This window comes from Herpailurus yagouaroundi, unplaced genomic scaffold (genome assembly GCF_014898765.1).
Source record: "Herpailurus yagouaroundi ecotype Mexico unplaced genomic scaffold, PumYag 186, whole genome shotgun sequence".
Lineage (NCBI taxonomy): Eukaryota > Metazoa > Chordata > Mammalia > Carnivora > Felidae > Herpailurus > Herpailurus yagouaroundi.
The window spans coordinates 9,905,293-9,927,364 of NW_024412417.1; the positions used below are offsets into that span (position 1 = coordinate 9,905,293).

The 22,072-nt window shown below is 37.9% G+C and overlaps 1 protein-coding gene across 1 annotated transcript; it reads right to left on the reverse strand.

Annotated features, from left to right (window-relative positions):
- Positions 1 to 8,162: 8,162 nt before the first annotated feature.
- RIDA (reactive intermediate imine deaminase A) lies at positions 8,163 to 22,007 on the reverse strand. Its single transcript, XM_040494081.1, has 6 exons — positions 21,820 to 22,007; positions 13,706 to 13,811; positions 11,366 to 11,420; positions 11,047 to 11,115; positions 10,238 to 10,293; positions 8,163 to 8,936 (listed from the first exon to the last, which is right to left on the reverse strand). Exons 1-6 carry the CDS (start codon positions 21,882 to 21,884, stop codon positions 8,874 to 8,876), a joined length of 414 nt encoding a protein of 137 aa, XP_040350015.1. The 5' UTR covers positions 21,885 to 22,007; the 3' UTR covers positions 8,163 to 8,873.
- Between the last annotated feature and the right edge of the window lie 65 nt (positions 22,008 to 22,072).

Sequence of the window (22,072 nt, forward strand, 5' to 3'; positions counted from 1 at the left end):
GAATTTATTCCCTGGGTCCTGTTTTGTTTTGTTTTTCAGATTGCTGTGGCTTAATGTTAGGCTTTAGAGGTAGAAAGGAGCTAAGAAATCAAGATTTAGAAACCATTTATAATATTGCATTAATGTTAAAATGATGCACCATTGAAAGTTACTTTTCACGAATTCTTCCTAAGTTGCCAAGGGATTTTGGTAAAAGATTATACATGAATATAGTAATGACAATAGCAATCTTGTCTACCATTGAGGACCTGTGTTTATGTATATCAGGATAGAATTATATTCTGGAAACATTTTGTTTCCTTTTCTTATTTGTAAATGTGTATTTTTAAGATAACTGCTCAGATGAATTAACTAGACTCTTTTATTTTTAATTTTTTTTTTAATTTAGTTAACATATCATGCAATATTGGTTTCAGGTTTAGAATTCAGTGATTCATCACTTACATACAGCACCCAGTGCTCATCACAAGTGACCTACTTACTACCCATCACCCATAGCCCATCTGCCACCCACCTCCCTCCATCAACCCTCAGTTTGTTCTCTATTGTTAAGGTCTCTTGTGGTTTGTTTCCCTCTCTTCTTTCTCACCCCCCCCCACCCCGTTCATCTGTTTTGTTTCTTAAATTTCACATATGGGTGGAATCATATGGCATTTGTCTTTCTTGGATTTGACTTATTTCACTTAGCAAAATACATTCTAGCTCCATCCACATCATTGCAAATGGCAAGATTTCATTCTTTTTGATGGCCGAGTAATATTCCATTGTATATAAATAATCTCTTCTTTATCCATTCATCAGTAGACTCTTTTACTTTGGCTTTTATATTAAAATGACTACTAAGATGACTTGTAATTAATTTCAAGAATATAGCATACAGGGAAGAATTATCTTTATTCTGATTTTTAAATTTTTTTTTTCAACGTTTTATTTATTTTTGGGACAGAGAGAGACAGAGCATGAACGGGGGAGGGGCAGAGAGAGAGGGAGACACAGAATCGGAAACAGGCTCCAGGCTCTGAGCCATCAGCCCAGAGCCTGACGCGGGGCTCGAACTCACGGACCATGAGATCATGACCTGGCTGAAGTCGGATGCTTAACCGACTGCGCCACCCAGGCGCCCCTCTTTATTCTGATTTTAATAGTAGTTTATGTTTCTGACTTTAAAGAGTTGAAGTAGACAACAAGAGGGGGTACTTGAGTAGATGATGTCCCCCTTTCTGCAAAGTAGCTCGATTGTGATTTTATTGAGACCAAGGACTGTTTTGTGTATCTTTGATTCAGGCATTTATCTCCTTTCATGGAACATTATAGGCACTTGATAAATATTTGTCAAATCAATACATGAATAATAAATACCCATTTATGTTTAATTCATTAGAAAAGAATATATTTAAGATATCAATTTGTGTAGCACTAACATTTTCTTGAGGGCTGCTCAAACTCAGCAACGTGCTATATATTTGGTGTAGTTTTCTGAAAACAGCAAAATTTTGAGGTCAGGAAGTGTATAAATTAGAACTGATATAACATCTCTCAAGCTGACTTTTGTAATCCAAAGGTGTTTTTCCTGACCAAAAGGTATTTTTATACAGATATCTAGTAAGTAGAGAATGACAGAGCTCAGTGTAAAATATATCTGATCACCTTAAAAGGTGGAATTGTACTTTGTATCAAGTACTAAAATAGTAAGAATCATTTACTTAATAGACATAAAGGTCCATTCTCCGTTGTGTGAATTTTTTTTTAATCATTAACATGTGTTAAAGAGACCTATTCAGAACTGATTCTTGAGAGAACTCTTTCTCAAAGGCATTATTATATAGTTGTAATATAAAAGTTTTCAAATTGTCTATTAATCCTACTTTTTCCACGAATTACTAAAATAATTTATTCTTAGAAAATTTTGGAAATTTGTATAAATTTCTGGTGCTTTTTATACTTTTGTCTTTGGCCTTTAGTGTGGTTATTAAGACATTTTTAGAAACCGTTCTTATTCTCTTAGATAATATTAGTAAATTTTTATTCAAAACCTATAAAGAAAATTAAAATGTTCCATAATATTTGAATATTCTAACATTGAAATATTTCTTCTAAATAATTATTTATTTTTAAAAATAAAATGAAAGTAATAAGTGCCTGTAGTAAAATTCAAATAATACGGAAAGCTATAAAATGGGCAGCGAAGTTCTTCCTCCCATATCTTTTAGTCCTTCTATGAAAAGATAATAAGGTTTCTTGCATATAGTTCCACAAAAAGGTAATGTACATGCCATGCTATATGCATGAACCAAAACATGAATGTATATTTTCATATCCACATTGTAAAACACAAATGAGAATTTACATAGGCTTTGTATTACACAAAGTGCATGTGAAACCACAATTCTGTTCTTTCCCGTGTTTAAATGTTTCCCTTTTGCCTAAGACTGGTAGACAGCACAGCCAAGTGCTCTCTGCTTCTAAGTGCTCAGACTCTGAGAGATTATTAATTTTGCCCCAGATTCAAAATGCACAAGTTGGACAAAAGGCTTGAATATTCATGATGAATTAATAGAGAAACTACCTTTGGGGCTGGATTCTCTCATCCTGGGGGGCTGTCTGGCCCCAGGATTGTAGCCCCGTTTGTGTTCTACTAAGATAATCTCAGTATTTTCTATACCTAACTGGGAGGGAAATGGTGAACAAATGATTTGTCTGCTAGCATTCCCAATAGGGAGTGAACGTTTGCATTTACCAACAGAGGGTGCCAGTAGCAAAGCTAGGAAGTTCCCGGTCTGACTCAGGAACACTGGGCCAGAAGTGCTCTGTACCCAGAGTCTCCCAGGGAACCACAAGATAGGAGTGTGTGGTCAACCTGTGACCTTATTGCCTTTTCCATTTCGACTTTGGAGTAAGAGCTCCTAGCATAGCCTTGAGCAGTCAGAACACCCACATCCCTCCTAACAAATGCTTTGTTCCACACTTGGCCTTGAATTAAGAATGGCTTTAAAAGGAAAATGTTTTTTCCCACATTTAACTAATCCGATAGTGTTGGGGAGTCATCACCAAATAACCTTGATAGGGTTTACATCTGTGCTCTCTGGGAAAATACAAAAGCTTGTTAGAGCACCTAATATCACAAACATCTTTTTTTTTTTTTTAACATTTATTTATTTTTGAGGGAGAGAAACAGAGCACAAGTGGGGGAGGAGCAGAGAGAGGAGACACAAAATCTGAAGCAGGCTCCAGGCTCTGAGCTGTCAGCGCAGAGCCCGACATGGGGCTTGAACCCACAAACCGTGAGATCATGACCTGAGCCAGAGCCGGACACTCAACCGACTGAGCCACCCAGGCGCCCCACAAACATCTGATTTTTATAAAGATAATTTGGCGACCTACCTGTGAATTGTTTCATAAATGTCAGCAGTGTGAACATCATAAAGCCACCCACATTTGGAAGGGAGGAGAGAATGACTCTCTTCTTTTTCTCTCCCCACACTGCACCAGATAGCAGGGCAGAGGTGTGTCTGAGAAGTTAAAAGTATTTGTTTACAAGATATCCTTTAATCTGAAACTTTGTCAGCTCTCCTCTTCCTCGGAGTTTATAAAGTTAACGAACATTTGGTTATAATACAAGGTTTTAATTGCAGGAACAGAATCCGTGTAATCCCAGAGAGCAGATGGCAGGTATGGAATTTCTGTGTTCAGTTCTTGTTACAGTCAACAAAAGCTAGGGGACTCCCCAGCATTACTAACCCATGTAGAATCAAATCGGAGGCCATTATTAGCTTTATTCAGTAATGCCACTCAGCGCATTTATTGGGCAATATTTCAGATACTGCAAGCTCACAACTGTATTGTTATTTTTGTGCCTAATGAAAGAAGTCTCCAGACATCAAAGCCAGCCTTTTACCCCTTTGGTTTCATAATGTGCTCTTATTGACATGAATAAACATATTACTCCTACCCATTACTGGGGACGGAGATCAGTAAGCCTTACCAGTTTCCAGAAAGAGTTCTGAGAAACCAGTTAGGGATACTAAATTTTTTTTGACACTGAAGTATACTTGACAAACATTGTTTGAAATCTGTCTCAGTTTTTCTCCTTGTAGAACATAAAGGGCTTTCAAATTTTTCTTAATAAAAGTAACTGTAGCAAAATATCATTCGTCTGATTATATAAATTGATGAAAAAAGTAATGCATATTATATTGAGTTGATTTATATAACCGTTATTCCAAATACCTTTAAAAAAATTTTTTTAACGTTTATTTTTGAGAGAGAGAGAGAGAGACAGAGCATGAGCGGGGGAGGGGCAGAGAGAGAGGGAGACACAGAATCCCAAGCAGGTTCCAGGCTCTCAGCTGTCAGCACAGAGCCTGGCACAGGGCTCCAACTCACAAACCGGGAGATCATGACCTGAGCGGAAGTCAGAGGCTCAACCGACAGAGCTACCCAGGCGCCCCCAAATACTTTAAAAAAAATTACTTGGGGGCACCTGGGTGGCTCAGTCAGGTGAGCGTCTGACTTTCGCTCAGGTCATGATCTCGTGGTTCATGAGTTCAAGCCCCACATGGGACTCACTCCTGTGAGTGCAGAGCCCGCTTCAGATCCTCTGTCCCACTTCCTCTCTGCCCCTCCCCCGCTTGTGCTCTCTCAAAAAAAAATAAACCATCTAAAAAATTACTCAATGACAAGAGCAGAGGCTTTCTATGGCAGCTGTACTGTGGTAGGGTGACTTCGGGTTGGCAAGAGTTCAGCCCCAGCACCAACTAGGAAGTCACAAGGCCCACAGGTGACTTTCTAACCATCACCACACTCATAGCAGTTCTGTGAGGGGACAGACAAGTAGTTTATTTCAATTACAGATATTTCTTCTTTAGTGGGTCAGTACGGATTTATTTCATGTTTTCCGGGTATCAGAGTTTTGTTTAAAAAGTGTTTTTGGCAAAAGTAACACTGGTATTGCCTAAGTATTTGAATGTGACACAATGATTATTTAGGTAATAATTGCAAGGAAAGATTTACTATGAAATAATCACTTTTTTCTTAGTGTGAAATGAGTACATGTTCATGGTAGAAACTTCAGAGAATATAAACCTTAAAAGATGAAATCTAAATATTACACATAATTGGTCAAAACTCACGTTGATGTATATGAGGGGTTCTTCTTTTTCTTCAGTATTGGAATACAAAGTTAGCTAAGCTCAGCTATGGATAGAACTTTAAGTCTATTGAAGGGTTGAGTGCCTCATTTCCAAATTTTCCGCATTGGAATCTACTGGGGATAATAGGTTTTAGAGAATGTTCCAATAATAAATATGTGCTATGTTAGTAAATACTAATTAGTGCTATATAGAGAGAAGCTATGCCCCAGTATGTTAGCACTTAGCTGGCCACAATTTATGATAAATACTTTTTTTGATATCTTTGGGAAAAACACTGAAACTTAATATTTTATTTAGAATTATTTTTAATACTAACTGCTAACCAAATGTTAAAGACTGTAAGCTCTTCAAGGGCAGGGATGGTGCCCTACTGAGCCTAGTATAAATTTGGCACTCAAATATTTGATGATCAATGCTCTTTAATTTTATATAATCTTGATGGTTTCCTCAGAACTGAATATAACTGGCTGTAGGGGAAAATGTGGCCAATTTTTTTAATAATTATTTTGTACTGCTGGTTCAATATTTACAATTTTGATTGAATATGTTATTAGAACTAATAAAGTGTTTGAAAATGTTTTGTGGTGTATTTTTTATCTGAAACAATTTTTTATTACAGAAACATACAAAATTACTTTTGGCTCTTTGTGTCCTTCAGAAAGAAAAGTATTCTTTAAATTACACCCTCTGTGAAAGGTAAGGAATTTGACAATAGCAGGGAAATATCTTTTTAGACATCTCATGATCATTTAGTGGTTGCACATTTCAAAAAGATTGCTATTTCTGTATGTTTGAAAGATGAACTTGAAATAAATGTTCCTTTTCACCTTTAACAAAATCTAGTGATTCTCTTTCAGTATGAAAAGAAGACTCAAAATCCCAACCCAGCCACTAACAAGTTAATTAACTTGGGTAGCAGCATTTTATTTCCAGCTTTTTCATTCTAGGGTTTGAATTGAAGCCATGACCTATTTATAATTATGCCCCTTAGACCCAGTCTGGCTTGTGTCTCTAATTTCCTGGCTACAGTGATTGGTTTAAGAATGGGCCCCTAATCTGAGCTGGACCAATCAGAGGCTTCTCTGGGACACTTGCCAGAGATACCAGGAAATGATGCCTTAATGCTGCAGTTAGGACCTTGGTGGTCTGTGTGTCTGGGCCTGCAGCTACTTCCTCTAAGAGACAGGGGAGCCAGGAAGTTTTTGGTGTGTAGATGGGTAAATCAAACCAGCTGTACTCTGGACTTCTCTGCTACACGAGTCTAAGAATTTCTTTTTTTCCACTTATACTAGTTTGAGTTGCGTTTCTGTCATTTACCAAGAAGAGTCTTGACATTAAAAGTAGAAAGATGTTTTATAAAAGAGGTGGAGAAAATATTAAATATAAGAGCAGAAATTAATTATAATAAAAAGATACAATAGAAAGGATCAAGAAAGCCCCCAAAATGATTCTGTAAAAAGGTTAGGAAGGTTGATAAACTCCTGGGCAAGACTGATCTAAAAAAAAAAAAAAAAAAAAGGGGGTGCCTAGTTTCGCCTTTTCTAGAATGTCCTATAATTGGGATCGTGCTACATACAGCCTCTTCAGATGGACTTCACTTAGCAACATGCATTTAAGTAAATGCTTATGCCTTTTAATGGCTTGACAGCTCATTTCTTTTTATTGCCAAATAATGGGAAGGCTTCTAGGATTATCATCATCATAGCTATGTGCCAGGCATTATTCTAAATGCTTTATACATATTAATTTAATCCTTATAACTTTATAAGGTAGGTCCTACTAATATCCCCATTTTATAGATGAATCAGCGCCATTTTACAGAATAGACCAGAGATCTTAAATGACTTGCCGAAAGTTACAAAGCTTATAAATGGTGGACCAGGATTTGAACTCAGGTAGTTTGGCTCTAGAGTACATGTCTTTAACCACTAAACTATACTGCTTCATGTAAAAGTGTCTAAAATAATTTTCAGTGCCTAATCTTATCAATTTACTCTGCCATACTCCCAAACTTGCCTACTTGAAGAGTTGTCATACTTATCTTTTGTTAATAAATTTAGTCATTTAAATTGCAGAAACTTTTGCATCTAGCATGTTATTCCATACCATTAATAATTATTAAATACTGGTAAATACAGGTGGCCTTTTTGAGCCTTTGTTGTGTGTTAAACTCTGCAAAGTAATTTTTCATATTCATTATTTTATTTCATCCTAATGACATCCCTTTGAGAGGTGCAATTATGTCTCAGGAGACTGAGGCTTTAAGAGGTTAAATAACTAGCTGAAGGTCGTGTGACTAATGTGGGCCTAGAACCCCAATGGAATTACTCCAAAGTCTGTGCTCTTCTTAGATGCTCTAACAAGATTTTGTATACTTAAGAATCGTATGTGTACGTTTAAGAGTGTTATGGCAGCCTTGCTGTAATATGATCATCTGGAAAACACAGAACTGTTTGGAGGAAGGGTTAAATCGCCTAAGGCATGTTCTCACAAAAGAACACTCTCTGACAGTTTAAAAAATGAGGTAGACATATACCTATGTATATGGAAGATCTTCAAGACAGAAGACAGCAATCTGAGAATAACACATAAAGTGCCACTTACGTAAACAAGTGGAAACCAAACTGGATGATCAAGTATGTAAAGAAAATGGTCTGCTGGTTATAGTGAAAACTCTTAGCAGTGGTTCTCTTTGGGGAGGTAAGTGGGATAGACAGTGAGTGAAGGGTACTTTTACTTTTTTAAAAAGTTTATTTATTTTGAGAGAGAGAATGCATGCATGTTCGTGAGCAGGGGTGGGGCAGAGAGAGAGAGGGAAAGAGAGAATCTCAAGCAGGCTCTGTGCTGGTGGCTCAATCCCATGAACTGTGGGATCATGACCTGAGCCAAAATCCAGAGTCAGACACTTAATCAACTGAGCTGCCCAGGTGCCCCTGGGTACTTCTTTTTAATCTATACACTTCTGTGTTGGAATTTATTCTACAGCAAGGAAGTATTCATGTAGTACTCGTCTAAATTAAAAGACTTTAATGAATCAAACACAAAATAGTTATACACAGCCTGATTACAACAGTGTAAACGTCAGAAAGTCAGAAATAAGTTTTGAGAAAAAAATAGTTGGAATTTTAACTTCATGGTTCCCCCACCTTTAGGTAAGTGCTTTAATGTATAAATTAAACTGTTAAAAAATAAGTGAACAGATCACACCAAGGAAAATCTGCATGTCTGTTTATTTCAATTAGAAAAATATTATCTATGAAAATTGTGGTCCAATCTCTTCCCCTTCACCTCTATCATTCAAACTTCAGTACTTTAATTTTACTCAAGTGAAAGCAGAGTTATACAGCTGACGTGAGAATTCAATATTTCACATCATTAAATTAATAGGCTTTAATTGAATTAGGTGTGCTTTTATTATTTATCAGGAATAGCAACCTCTCTCTCCTACATGTTACTTCCCTTTACTTTCATTTATTTGAGGAAGTACGGAATGCACGTTTTTTTTCCCACATCCAGTCACGAGTATGCGTGTGATTTATAACACCAGTAACGGGAGTTGTCATCCGATCTTCAGTTCACACTCAATTCCCCTTATTATATGGTATTTCCATAGTGACTTCCAATGTTTTAGTCAGTCATACACTTTCCAACGTCAACTGTTAAAATTAAGATGTTAATTTAAAAACATTACTGAGATTCCAGACTGAATAATGCCGGCCCTGCTTATAGCGACGCCGTTGTGAGAGGTCCTTGGACAGCCACTGCTTCAATCTCCACACGGCTTCCCTGCAGGGAAAATAAGGAAGCAACGTTTAGGTAATTTTTTACAAATTAAGAGAGCTGTGCAATACCTACTAAAAATGTATGCAACTAACAGCAATAGGGCGTTTTTAACATTAAATTTCTCAAAGAAAGGAAGGACGAGGAGGCGTTCCCTGGGAACCTACCACAGGCCAGGCTCCCGTGCCAAACACGTCCATAAGCATTAGCACATAGGATTCTCACTGCAGCTATATCAGACAGTGTTCTCTCCTCAGTCCAGAGAATGATATGCTGAAGCCTGGAGAGGTTATTCAACCTGTCCCAGGACACAGAGCTAAGTGGCAGAGGTTCAAACCCATGTCTTCTGATTCCAAGTTCAGAGCTCATTCTACTATACCCAATACCTTAATTAAGTTTGATGATACTGAGCATTCCGGTAACAGCCAATTAAAACAATAAAAAATACCACTCACAATTACAAGTGGAAGCCAGTAGGGGCTGCTTCTTTGTAGGCAGGAATACCGTGCTACTAAGAGCTTCTGATTAGGCTCGAATACCAAATTAGGAATGGTGAGAAAATATGTGAGCCACTGGTTTTGAGATTCTTTTTCTAACAGAAGATCTATGTGTGGCCTTAATCTTTAATTTTCTTAATTTTTAAGACAACTTTTAAAAATTTCTTAAGTTTCTTGGGGCATCTAGGTGGCTCAGTCTGTTAAGTGTCAGACTCTTGATTTCAGCTCAGGTCATGATCTCGAAGTTTGTGAGTCTAAGTCCTGCCTCAGGCTCTGTGCTGACAGCCCGGAGCCTGCTTGGGATTCTCTATCTCCTCTCTCTCTCTGCCCCTCCCCAGCTTGTGCTCCCTCTCTCTCTCTCAAAAATTAATAAATTAAAAAAAAATTCTTAAGTTTCTTAATTTTTTTCCTTGTACATATAATATTGGGTATTTCCTTTTAGTCTTTAAGATCCTGGAAACCAGAGGGGTGCCTGGATGGCTCAGTTGGTTGGGCATCTCACTTTGGCTCAAGTCATGATGTCACTACTCGTGAGTTTAAGCCCTGCGTTGGGCTCTATGCTGACAGCTCAGAGCCTGGAGCCTGCTTCGGATTCTGGGTCTCCCTCTCTCTCTACCCCTCCCCGGCTTGTGCTCTGTCTCTCTCTCTCTCTCTAAGGTAAATAAATAAATAAATAAAAAGATCCTGGAAAACAGATTATTTCTTTTTTTTCTTTTAAAAATTTCCTGCAAAAGTGCTTAGTTTGTTATATTCAGAAAACAATGTAGGCATTTAAAATTGTGTACATTAGCCATTTTAAAGTGTACTTACTTTGGGCAAAGCAGCAACCTGGTAAGCAGCTCTTGCAGGAAAACTGCTCTTAAAATCTAAATTTAAAAGAATTTCATTTTAGTTTTCGGACACTGTATTGTGACGGCACAATCAAGAATCTGGTAAGTGCTTCATAGATCTATTAGTGCTTAGATACAAGCAACACTGAAAAAAAAGAAGCTAACATTCATATTAGTTTGACAAAATATTTTGCCATAGGATTCCTATGACAGTGAATACTTTTAAAAATGTCTTCGCTTTCTGGGAAAAAGGAAAATATTCACATGGTTTGAGACTTTGATCTTGTTTGATATGAATAGGGTTTTATTTTTAAAGTGATACTTATGTGATATGAACTCATTTAAGCATTCAAACAACCCTATAAAGTTTTATCCCCATTTTGCATATGAAGAAACCAAGGCATAAAACCATTAACTAATTAACCAGCTAAGGATTCTGAGAGCCAGAACAGAGATGGTGGCGAGGTCATACCACAGCACTAAAAAATACAATTTATGTGTTATTATTAGGAGGGCTTAAAAGCCTGAGAAGAGTGTATCAATATTAAGCTTTCGGAAAATGAATTTGTAAGGCTGTAGTATATTATTCTAGGGAATCCCATAGAAGTATCTTGGATCTTTTTCATGGGGGCACACTGTATGTTTCCAATCAGACAATTCTTTTAGGACAGGATCTATGGCCATTTCTTTAGCATCTCCTATCACTCTTAATTCATAATGGACAATCATTAAGGTTAATACACTCATTTCTCTTAAAACGGAATACAGTAATGAAGCCAAATTACTTACACTGTTTGTAGACTTCATTGACAGTGTTGAAGTCATTTATGTCAGCCAGCAAAACAGTTGTTTTTACCACTAAAAGATACATACATCGTTGTTAGGTTTAGCTATTTGGTCTCACTCAAAATATTACTTAGAAAAACATACGGTTCTGCGACTGAATTGATTAAAATGGGCCTGAAATTAAAACAACTTTCAAAAGCAACCAAGATATGGCATGGCATATTACTGGATGCTCCATATTCTTCAAAAAGAGTTATCAAACAGAAATGTGAAGGAATCAAACAGGTATCAAACAAATGTGAAGGAATATCGAGTTGCTCACCGTTAGTGAAGTCACAGCCTGCAGCTTTCAGAATTTCACCCATGTTTGTAAGAGCCTATGAAGCAAGGCAAGAAAGACCTAAGGCACTGGATGGATGTTACATTAAAGCTTTATTTCAACTCAATTAATCAACTTTTATTAATATCTACTTAAATAGCTTATATTGCAGAAAAATCCTCCCGTTCTAGGAAATTCTACTCCTTCTAGGCCACGTCTATACAAGGGAATTGCTTCTTGGCTTTCCTGTAATGGAATGAATCTTTCTGACATATAGTGAGACCTTGTCTCCTTTTGTGAGTATAAAGATTGGACTGAAGTCTCTTCTTCAGTGCTAGAGGGTGCAAAGTTCTCAGCCAGTGTCCACTATGCTGAGAGGATAGCTTCTGGAGTTCTGAACTCTGTATTGCTTTGAGGGTAAATAAGAGCTAGTGAGCATTAAAACATGTTTCCTTTTAAAGCAATAATTGATTTTAAAGAGTTCTATCTTTTTCTCAAAAAACAGTATCAGTAAATTATGCATATGCTTGACACTCTGGCCTTTGGAAAAACATCAGTTTTTCACTCATTCTTTAATGTACAATTTTTTCAATTCATTATTCCTCTTTATTTTACTGGGCACATTATAATATTTGATATTTTTATTTATTTTTTTCTTCTTTTTTTTGAATTGAGAGAGAGTATACACATGCATGTGGGGGAGGGGCAGAGGGAGGAGGAAGAGAGAGAGAGAGAGATAGAAAGAGTAATTTTAACCAGGCTCCACACTCAGTGTGGAGTCCGACGCAGGGCTCAATCTCACGATTGTAAGATCATGACCTGAGCTGAAACCAAGAGTCAGGTGCTTAACCGACTGAGACACCCGGGCACCCTGATATTTTTATTAAAAAAAAAAAAAATTCTTCTAAATAGGTAATACATAGATATGGCAAAAAAATTCAACAGCTATAAAAAAGCCATATACAGTGAAAAGATATCTCCTACCCTTACTTCCTTCTTCCCCAGCTTCTTGAATATCCTTGAAGAGACAGTCAATGCTTACACCAGCATAAATGCACACCACTTGCACCCCCACACACCCTCACACACACACACACAGATGGTAGCATATTGTGCAAAGCTGTTTTGCATCTCTGTTTTATTCTATCACCTAACAATTTATGTTGGGAGATTTTTCCACATTAATTTAGTTGTATGGAACTAGCATGATTTATTTCATTAGTTCCTTACGGATGGACATTTAGACTGTTTTCTATCTTTGGATATTATAAATGACTCAGTGAATGCATAAAATTATAATTTAATTCTATTTATTGGATCAGAATTATACTCCTCATTCTTATTTAAAAAAAATTTTTTTTAAACGTTTATTTATTTTTGAGACAGAGAGAGACAGAGCATGAACAGGGGAGGGGCAGAGAGAGAGGGAGACACAGAATCTGAAACAGGCTCCAGGCTCTGAGCTGTCAGCACAGAGCCCGACACGGGGCTTGAACTCACGGCCAGTGAGATCATGACCTGAGCCGAAGTCAGACGCTTAACTGACCAACCCACCCAGGCGCCCCTGCTCATTCTTATTTTAAAAGACACATATTGCACTTAATCTTTTTTTTTTAATTTATTTTTTTTAACGTTTATTTATTTTTGAGACAGAGAGAGACAGAGCATGAATGGGGAGGGTCAGAGAGAGGGAGACACAGAATCTGAAACAGGCTCCAGGCTCTGAGCTGTCAGCACAGAGCCCGACGCGGGGCTCGAACTCACGGACCGCGAGATCATGATCTGAGCCGAAGTCGGCCGCTTAACTGACTGAGCCACCCAGGCGCCCCTGCACATAATCTTTGATAGTTCTCTCTTACTAACAAATGTTGACTGTTACTTCTGTGGGTTTTTTTTTTTTTTTTTTTTTTTGCAGCTAAGTGGCCCTGATAAGAAATTTCCCAATCCGTGTGGAAGTGGCAAGATGCTATCTGATTTCAATAATTTAATTGAGATTGAAGTAATTTTATTGAGAGAGCTGACATATAATATTGCATCAGTTTTAGGTATGTAATATGATGATTTGATATATGTATATACTATAAAATAATTACTGCAGTTTAGTCACTATCCAAACATTCAGGTTTGAAGTCACCCTTGGAAGGTAGACTTTTTTGTTGTTGTTAAATGATTCCTCAAAGTTTGGACTTTCTGCTGATATAAAACTGTCTTAAATCAATCAGTAAGTAACTTTAAAAGCATTTATCTGATGACCTCTATAAAAAATCAGCCAAATGGATTCTTAATACTTTCAGTATTAAAAAGCAATAAAGAAGGGAACTTCAAGTGTGAAAAATGACTTACTTGTTTGGCTTCCTCTGCCACCCCTCCTGGCACGAGCTGTCCACTTGCAGGGTCCATGCCTATCTGTCCTGAAATGTAAATGGTCCTGTCGACTAACACAGCCTGACTGCAATAAACGGAAATACAGTATGTATATAAAATATAAAACACAAAATTCAATGCTAAAAGATTTCTTTGCTAGGACACAAAAAGCACAAAATGTAAAATAAAAGAATAATAGGACTTCATTAAAATGAAAACCTTTTGCTTTTTGAAAGAGATCTTTAAGAAAATGGAAACACAAGTCACAGATTGGGAGAAACTATTTGCAAAACATATATCTAACAAAGAACTTGTCCCCAGAATATATAAAGAACTCGTATAGCTCAGTAACATAAACAACCCAATAAAATATGGGCAAGTGATTTGAGCAGATATTTCATAAAAGAAGACATATGAAGAGTTAGGGAGTACACAAAAGATGCTCAACATTATTACTGATTAGAAAAATGTAAAGCAAAACCTCACTAGATACCATTACACCCAATAAGATGTCACTGATAACAGTAAGGATTGGTGAGGATGTGACATGACCAGAATCCTGTAATATGTACCCCATTGGCGGGACTGCAAAAATAGTCCAGATGCTTTGGAAAATAGTTTGGCAAGTTTCTTAGAAACTTAAACATATACTTAATATACAACCCAGCAATTTCTTTCTTAGGCAGCTACCGAAAAGAAAGGAAAATATATGTCCAAAGACTTCACATGACTGTTCAGAACAGCATTATTTATGATAGCAAAAAAGAAAAACAAAAAATAAACATCCACTGATAGATCCAACTAAAGACTACATATTATTTGATTCCACTTATATGAAATTCTAGAAGAGAAAGTATAACGGCAGAAAGTAGATTAGTGACTTCCTGGGGACAGTGGGGACTGACCACAAATGGGTATGAGGGAATTTTTGGGGGGTGATGGAAATGTGCTAAAACTTGACTGTGGTAGCAAATGCATGGCTCTAAGAATTTACCAAAACCCATGGAACTCTAAACTTAAAATGGGTGAACTTTAATGTAACTTACACCTCAACAGAACTGCAAGACAGTAACAACAAAAATGCAATGCCAAGAGCACTGCTAGAAAAGAAGTAGTTATTTTCGGACAAGACTCATTACTGCTTCTTGAAGTGTCAATTAAGGATCCACCTATGATGGGAACACTTTATTTCTATAAAGTGCTTGTTTTTGGAAAAGGCTTGTTTTGTAATGAGGATACTAAATTTCAGAATTAGGGTACGATCACAAGAAACAGAATAAGCCATGCTGAGACCTGAAAAAGAGTCAAACAAATCAACTTAAAAAAATGTATTAGTTTTTGGATAAAGAAAACACCTCTGTTGTTTCTCTTTTTAATTGTGGTAAAAAATATATATACACATATATAAGGTAAAATTTATCATTTTAACCATTTTTAGGTACACAATTCAGTGGCATTGAGTACCACCATTTTTAAAATCCTGATAAAGAAAACTTAGTATCAATTTAAATTTAGAAGTAAAATTTGTTTTATCATTTCCATGTTTATTTAGAAAGAGCATCTTCTCATTTCCAATGTTACATTTCTAATATTACATTCTCATTTCTAATCTTCGTTTCCCCTGATTTTCCCTGACCATAACTTTTCTCTTTATGATTTAAAATATAGTATGTATGTATATACTTATCTATCTATCTATCTATCTATCTATCTATCTATCTATTTATTTATGTAAGCTCTACACCAAATGTGGTATTGAATTCATAATCCTGAGATCAAGAGTCGCATGGTCTACTGACTGAGCCAGCCTGCACCCCTATAATTCTTTTCTTAATAATTTTTTGAATAAGAGAACATTCACATGGATCAAAAATCTAGAAATACAAAGAATCTCAGTGAAAAATCTCCTCCTTTCTCTCCTTATCCTCCTCCTGCCCAGTTTCCAGTCCCTACAGATAACGAATGCTCTCCTTTACATATTCTTCCAAAGTTTCTTCACGCATATATGAGTAAAAATGAAATATATCTTCTCCCTGTTTATATAACATATGGTATACTAAATGCTCTTCTACATTTTGCTTTTTTCACTCAATGGTATATCGCAATCTTTCTATAACCATATGCAGAATGCATCCTTATTCTTTTAACAGCTGCATAGTATTTTATTGTTTGGACATACTTTACTAGTTACCATCAATTCCAATATATTTTAAAAATGTATTTATTTATTTATTTAGAGACACAGAGAAAGATCGCAAGCAGGGATGGGACAGAGAGACAGAAGGAGAGAGAGAGAATCCCAAGCAGGTTCCGCACTGGTAGTATGGAGCATGATGAGGGGCTCGATCTAACGAACGGTGACATCATGACCTGAGCTGAAATCAAGAGTCCAACACTCAATCGACTGAACCACCTGGGCACCCCTTGATTCCAATATTTTGCTACTGTAAACAAAACTACACTGAAAACCGTCTCTCTCTCTCTCTCTCTCTCTCTCTCTCTCTCTCTCTCTCTCACACACACACACACACACACACACACACACACACTTTCCCTGGGCAAGTACTAAGCCTTTCTTTCATCTGAACCTCAGAGGAGCCATTCTTATACCATGAGCAGGATCTTGTCTTATAGTATAACTAGTTCTGTTTTTATCCTATTTCTGGGGGTATGCCAGACTGACTGTAAACCCCTTGAAGGCAGGAGCTGTGTCTTACTGTCTCCAGCTGTGCAGGGCCTAGGTGATTCCTTGCACTAGTGGGCACACAATAACTTCTTGTTCATGTTTTGCTCTCTAACCACTTACTAGCTTAAATGACTTTGGCTGTCAGTAAAGTATCTTTTTAGCAGGACCCACTGGCTTATTGTGTGGGCTTAAAGAGCAAAAGAGGGTAGATTTAAACTTGGTTAATAGGATTTAGAAAGTCTAGAAATTCTCAACTATCTGGGCCATAATAGATAGCTATTCACCCTGGCCCAGAAACAGGTAACTATGGAGTTTGTTAATGTGTAAGCTTTCTTCAGGTTGAAAAGTATCAACTAACAAGGTTTCTATTAACTGTCCTGTGTAGAATTAGGCTACCTTAGGCCCTTTGCAAAGTAATTTTAACTTTCCCTATATTTGAAATATAGTTTAAGCCCATTTGCATTACCATTGGTCAAAAAATTTATTGGGGCACCTGGGTGGCTCAGTCAGTTGGGCGTCCGACTTGGGCTCATGTCATGATCTCACAGTTTGTGAGTTCGAGCCCTGCGTCGAGCTCTGTATGGTAAGAGCTCAGAGCCTGGAGCCTGCTTCAGATTCTGTATTTCCCTCTCTCTCTGTCCCTCCCCACCACTTGTGCTCTGTGTGTGTCTCTCTCAAAAATAAACATAAAGCAAACAAAAAGTAAAAATTTATGATAGTAAAAAGGAATTCATTTATTCTCAGAAAACTAACAGACCTCTAAGACTATTTGAGCTATGTGAATTATCGCTTATAGATTAGTGAAGAGATGTTCACAAAGATAATTAGCTAGTTAGCTCTTCCTGAGAATAAGAAACCTACTATCCACAGACAAGTCATTAGGTTTCCAGAACATTTAAGTGGATTGTTCTACTGCCAACTCAAAGGATAATAACACTTTCAAGAGAATCTTAGTAAGAATTCTCATTGTAATTGTAATGTATTGTAATCTATGCCACATGGACTATCGCTTCCAAATGTCATGACTATTTGGATAGTGCGCTAACAAAATAGAAAGCAATGCAATGTGATGTTGAAATCTCTCAAGGTTCTGTCCTGGGGTACTCCTGAAATGTGCTCAGCTGATTAGTGAACTGGTGACAACACCCCATCCATCACAATGCCAAGGATTGAAAGTTCAACACATTTGAATTCTTCCTAGAGAAGACCTGGAATTTTCAACAACTGTGCTCATAAAAACTCTATGCACACAAATTTGTTTTCAAATGGTTCTTAAAACATGTCTAATTAACTTTATCAGGATGTAACTAGTTACTTGGGAGTGTGGTTTTCTTCAAGATAAAATATTGAAAATTAGCACCATTTTTAGTGGCCTTGTATGATCTCTGGATACAAAAGAGCATTAAGGGCACTATGTCCTGGGAAGTCTCCACACAGTGAGCTGGTTGATGTTTTTTCTCTCATCATACTGGTATATTAAATTTCCCTTCTTTTTTCTTGCAGCTCTATAAAGTCAACCAGCATATTACTGCCCTGCTTGCTTTCTTAAACAACGTACACACTTGAGGAAGGTGTATGCTCCAGGCTCTATAATCACTTTGTCTGATTAAGTGTTGATTTTGTTCTGAAGTAAAACCACTGGGTGATTGAGGAAGAACGATCCAGAGCAGAGGAGGAAAAAGATTGCTGAATTTTACTTTTATTGTAATACCCCCATAACTATCTTTAATGTCTTCTCCAAATAATTTTTCCTCTTAAAAGAAATCTGACCAGGGGCGCCTGGGTGGCTCAGTCAGTTAAGCGTCTGACTCTTGATTTTAGCTCAGGTCATGATCTCATGGTTTGTGTGTTCAAGCCCCACGTTGGGCTCTGCGCTGACAATCTGGAGCCTGCTTGGGACTCTCTCTACCCCCCTACTCTCTGCCCCTCCCCCACTAGCGTGTGTTCTCTTTCTCTCTCAAAATACATAGAAACATTAAAAAAAAAAGAAATCTGATCATGTCATTTTCTCTACAAAAACATTCGAATGCTCCTCAACGCATACAAAATAAAGTTTATACTCTTCAGTTTAGCACTGAAAATGATCATAGTCCAGACCTTGCTAAAAGCTAATTTTTAGCAAGAAGCAAAACAAAAATTTAGATTCAAAGTCCAACTCTGAACCTGTGTTTCCCAAAGTGTAGGTCATATACAAACACTGAATCACAGTAAGGAAATGATTCCCTTTTCAATTTTCTTTCAGTAATTCCATAGCAGGAGATAGCAAACTAAATGATGAAGATTGAGCTCTAGAGTTTGACTAAGTTCAAATTCTGTCATATCCCATCCTAGTGGTCAACCTTGGGCATATTATTTAACCACAAGTAGATCAATTTCTTCACCTGAAAAACGAATACTGTAATAATAACTGTGCACCTAAGCACCTAGAAGAGTGCTTTGTGCTGAGTGAACATCATTAAATGTTAGCGATTATGACATCAATCCTCTAGTTATATGAAAGAAAAAATACCATTTTTAGGGGGAAAAATCTTACCACTTTTTTTTCTCTTTTTTTAAACTAGGCTTCATGCCCAGTGTAGAGCCCAATGTGGGGCTTGATCTCATGATCCTGAGATCAAGACCTGAGCTGAGACCAAGACTCAGATGCTTGGGGCACCTGGGTGACTCAGTTGATTGAGCACTGGATGCTTGTTTTTGGCTCAGGTCATGATCTCAAGGTCAAAGGATCAAGCCCCGTGTCAGGCTGAGTGTGGAGCCTGCTTAAAGATTCTCTCCCCCTCTGCCCTCTCTACATTGCCCCCATCCAGCTTGAGCTCTCCCTCTCTAAAAAAAAAAAAAAAAAAAAAAAAAAAAAAAAGCCCAACACTTAATCTACTGAGCTACCCAGGTGCCCTGAAATTTATCACTTTTTTTTTTTAAGTTTATTTATTTTTGAGAGAGAGAAAGAGAGAGAGACCATGAGCAGGGGAAGGGCAGATAGAGAAGGAGACAGAGAACCAAAGTGGGCTCTGAGCTGTCAGCCCAGAGCCCAACACAGTGCTTGAACCCACAGACCGCGAGATCATGACCTGACCTGAAGTCTGCCACTTAACCAACTGAGCCACCCAGGCGCCCCTGAAATTTATCACTTTTAACAGAGAGAGCAGTCTTAGGTTCTGAGCCAACTGTGGCAGCTTCCCAGAATTACGCTTTTTACTTATTTGAGCTTATTTTTTTTTTACTGTTACCTTCCTCAGGTTGTTTTCTATTTAGAGTACTGTTGTAAAGTTTCCTTTTTAAAGGTGTTAAAGTGCGCCCTCTTAAATAAAAGTGTTAAGTAAATTATGATATAGGTGGTACACAGATTTGGCAAATGGAAAAGAAAAAGAGTAAAAGTCGTAGTTGGATTACTAAAACTTCCTCCAAAAAATACGCCATGTATTCTTCCACCACTATGCCTCAAGTCATTCCCTCGTTCTGGAATGAACTTCGCCCAATGACTTTCTGCTGAAGTTCTTAATAAAGTAATTTAAAAATCACTTTACAACAGTACTACATAAATGGCAAACCTACCCTTCAAAACCCAGCTCAAGGACCACCTGTCGCAGGAGTCCTCTTAAATCTTTCTCTTCCTCTGTCCCCAGTTACCAGCAATTTCTTTCTTCTCCTTTTTTTTTTTTGCCATCCCTGCCCCCATGACTCCTTATTCCCACTGCACTTATTTCTAACCCTGCTATCGTAATTATTGTTCTGCCGCCTAGGAGTGCTATTTCTCACGGCAGTGTGGTTTAGAGGACGGAGCTAGGGCTTGTTCAAATCCAGTTCTGCCACTTATGGACTGTCTGACCTCGGACACAGGTTGTTTTTTTTTTTTTTTATAAAATGAGGATGGGACTCAGAGAAGAAGGTGGTTGTCACAGTGGCCGCCATGCAGCATGCACTGAATGAAAATGTTTCCTTTTCTCTCCTTTACGTGTGTGAATGTCTTTCACACTGGATTGATTCTTATACATTTTTTGCATTCTCTGCTGTGCTTGACATAGGGTAGGTACTCAACACATGTATTATATCATAGTCCAAGTGGTTCAGTTGTAGAAGTTTTCCATCTGTGATTCTTTTAACCGTGATCAGATACTACATTTTTAAAAGGAAAAATGGGGAAAGGGTTACATGGTATACTTTATGAAGTATTTAAAGTAACAAAAATTATATTAGAGACAAAAAGTCTCCAAGAATGCATAGGATGAGATTTAATAGTTGTAAAGCTGAGACATTTTAAGAAAATACAGTTTTTTAAAAAAAGTAATTTAGAAACTTCTGGGTGGCTCAGTTGATTAAGCATCAGACTCGTGATTTCGGCTCAGGTCATAACCTTGAGGTTTGTGGGAATGAGCCCCACGCCGGGCTCTGTGCTATCAGCCTGGGATTCTCTCTTCTCTCTCTTTCTCTCAAAATAAATAAATAAACTTAAAAAAAAAAAGCAATTAAATTTTTTATATTAACAGCACTTCTGACAAGTGGGAGTACATGTACACAGTGTAGACTTTCTGGCCAGTATATACACATTTAGCTAGAGCATGTCAGGGCAATTTTAGCACATGATTTTCGTTGTGCTGTTTTTATTAGTGGGAAATAAGCATGGGCAACTAATTTATACACATCCCACTGCACTTCTCTTTGGGTTGTAAATATCAGTGTCTTAGGTAGATGAGCAGCGATTTTCTAAGCGTCTCTGTCAAAAAAAATTCAGCTCTCCAGAGAGACACTCACATCTGTTCATGGGATTTATTCCTTTGAATTGAGAGGGTTAGACCAAACATTATACGAAGTGAAAGAAGTCAGTCACAAAGGACCACATATCGTAGGATTCCATTTACAGAAGTCCAAAACAGGCAAATCCACAGAAACTGAAAGTAAATTAGTGGTTGCCAGGGGTTAGCAGGAAAGAATGGGGAGTCACTGCTAATGGGTATGCGGTTTCTTTTGGAGGTGATTAACATATTCTGAAATCATGTAGTAGTGAGTATTTTGTGAGTATAATAAAAACAATAACGACAACAACAACACTGACTTGTACACTTTAAGGGGGTGAATTTTATGGGCATGTGAAGTATATCTGGATAAAATGGTTACAAACAAAAAAAAGTCCAAAAATTAAAAAAACTGACTACTTGGCAGGCAGAACTCTGTGGCCTCCAGGTCCGGGCAGAGTCCCAGGGAACACAAGCTCCTGTTGCCAGTGGGGCTCCCACTGGAAAGGGTATGTTAACCCCTTTCCCGGGTTCAGTTTCCCGGGTTCAGCGTGTTCGAGGAGGCTGGACCCGATGAAGGTCGAAGCCCGCTCCAGGTCTGACCCAGAGTTATTCCAACCTCGGATCCCCGACTCCACAAGCCCAGAGTCCATCCGCGCACCCGCCCGCGTCGTTACCTGTACGGACCGATGGCCCCTGGAGCTTTCGCAGTGCTGATCACCTTTCTGATTAAAGATGCCATAGCTAACCCTTTTACTTGCTGCCCCTTCAAGAGAGAAAGGCTGCACACCGCCCCGGCTTGCGTCTCACGGGACTGACCAACCCAGGGCAGAATCCCCGAGGTAACTTGTTTCCCGGGCGGGGGGAGGGGGTTCGCTCCGCATTCTGGGAGTTGTAGTCTGTGCGAGGCTCCCGGCCACGTGGAGGCCA

Coding starts and splice junctions, on each gene's coding strand:
- RIDA (XM_040494081.1), bottom strand. CDS start 21,884: ATGGCATCTTTAATCAGAAAGGTGATCAGCACTGCGAAAGCTCCAGGG. Junction 13,812..21,819: donor GGGGCCATCGGTCCGTACAG/GTAACGACGCGG, acceptor CGTTTATTGCAG/TCAGGCTGTGTTAGTCGACA. Junction 11,421..13,705: donor TGGCAGAGGAAGCCAAACAA/GTAAGTCATTTT, acceptor CTTGCTTCATAG/GCTCTTACAAACATGGGTGA.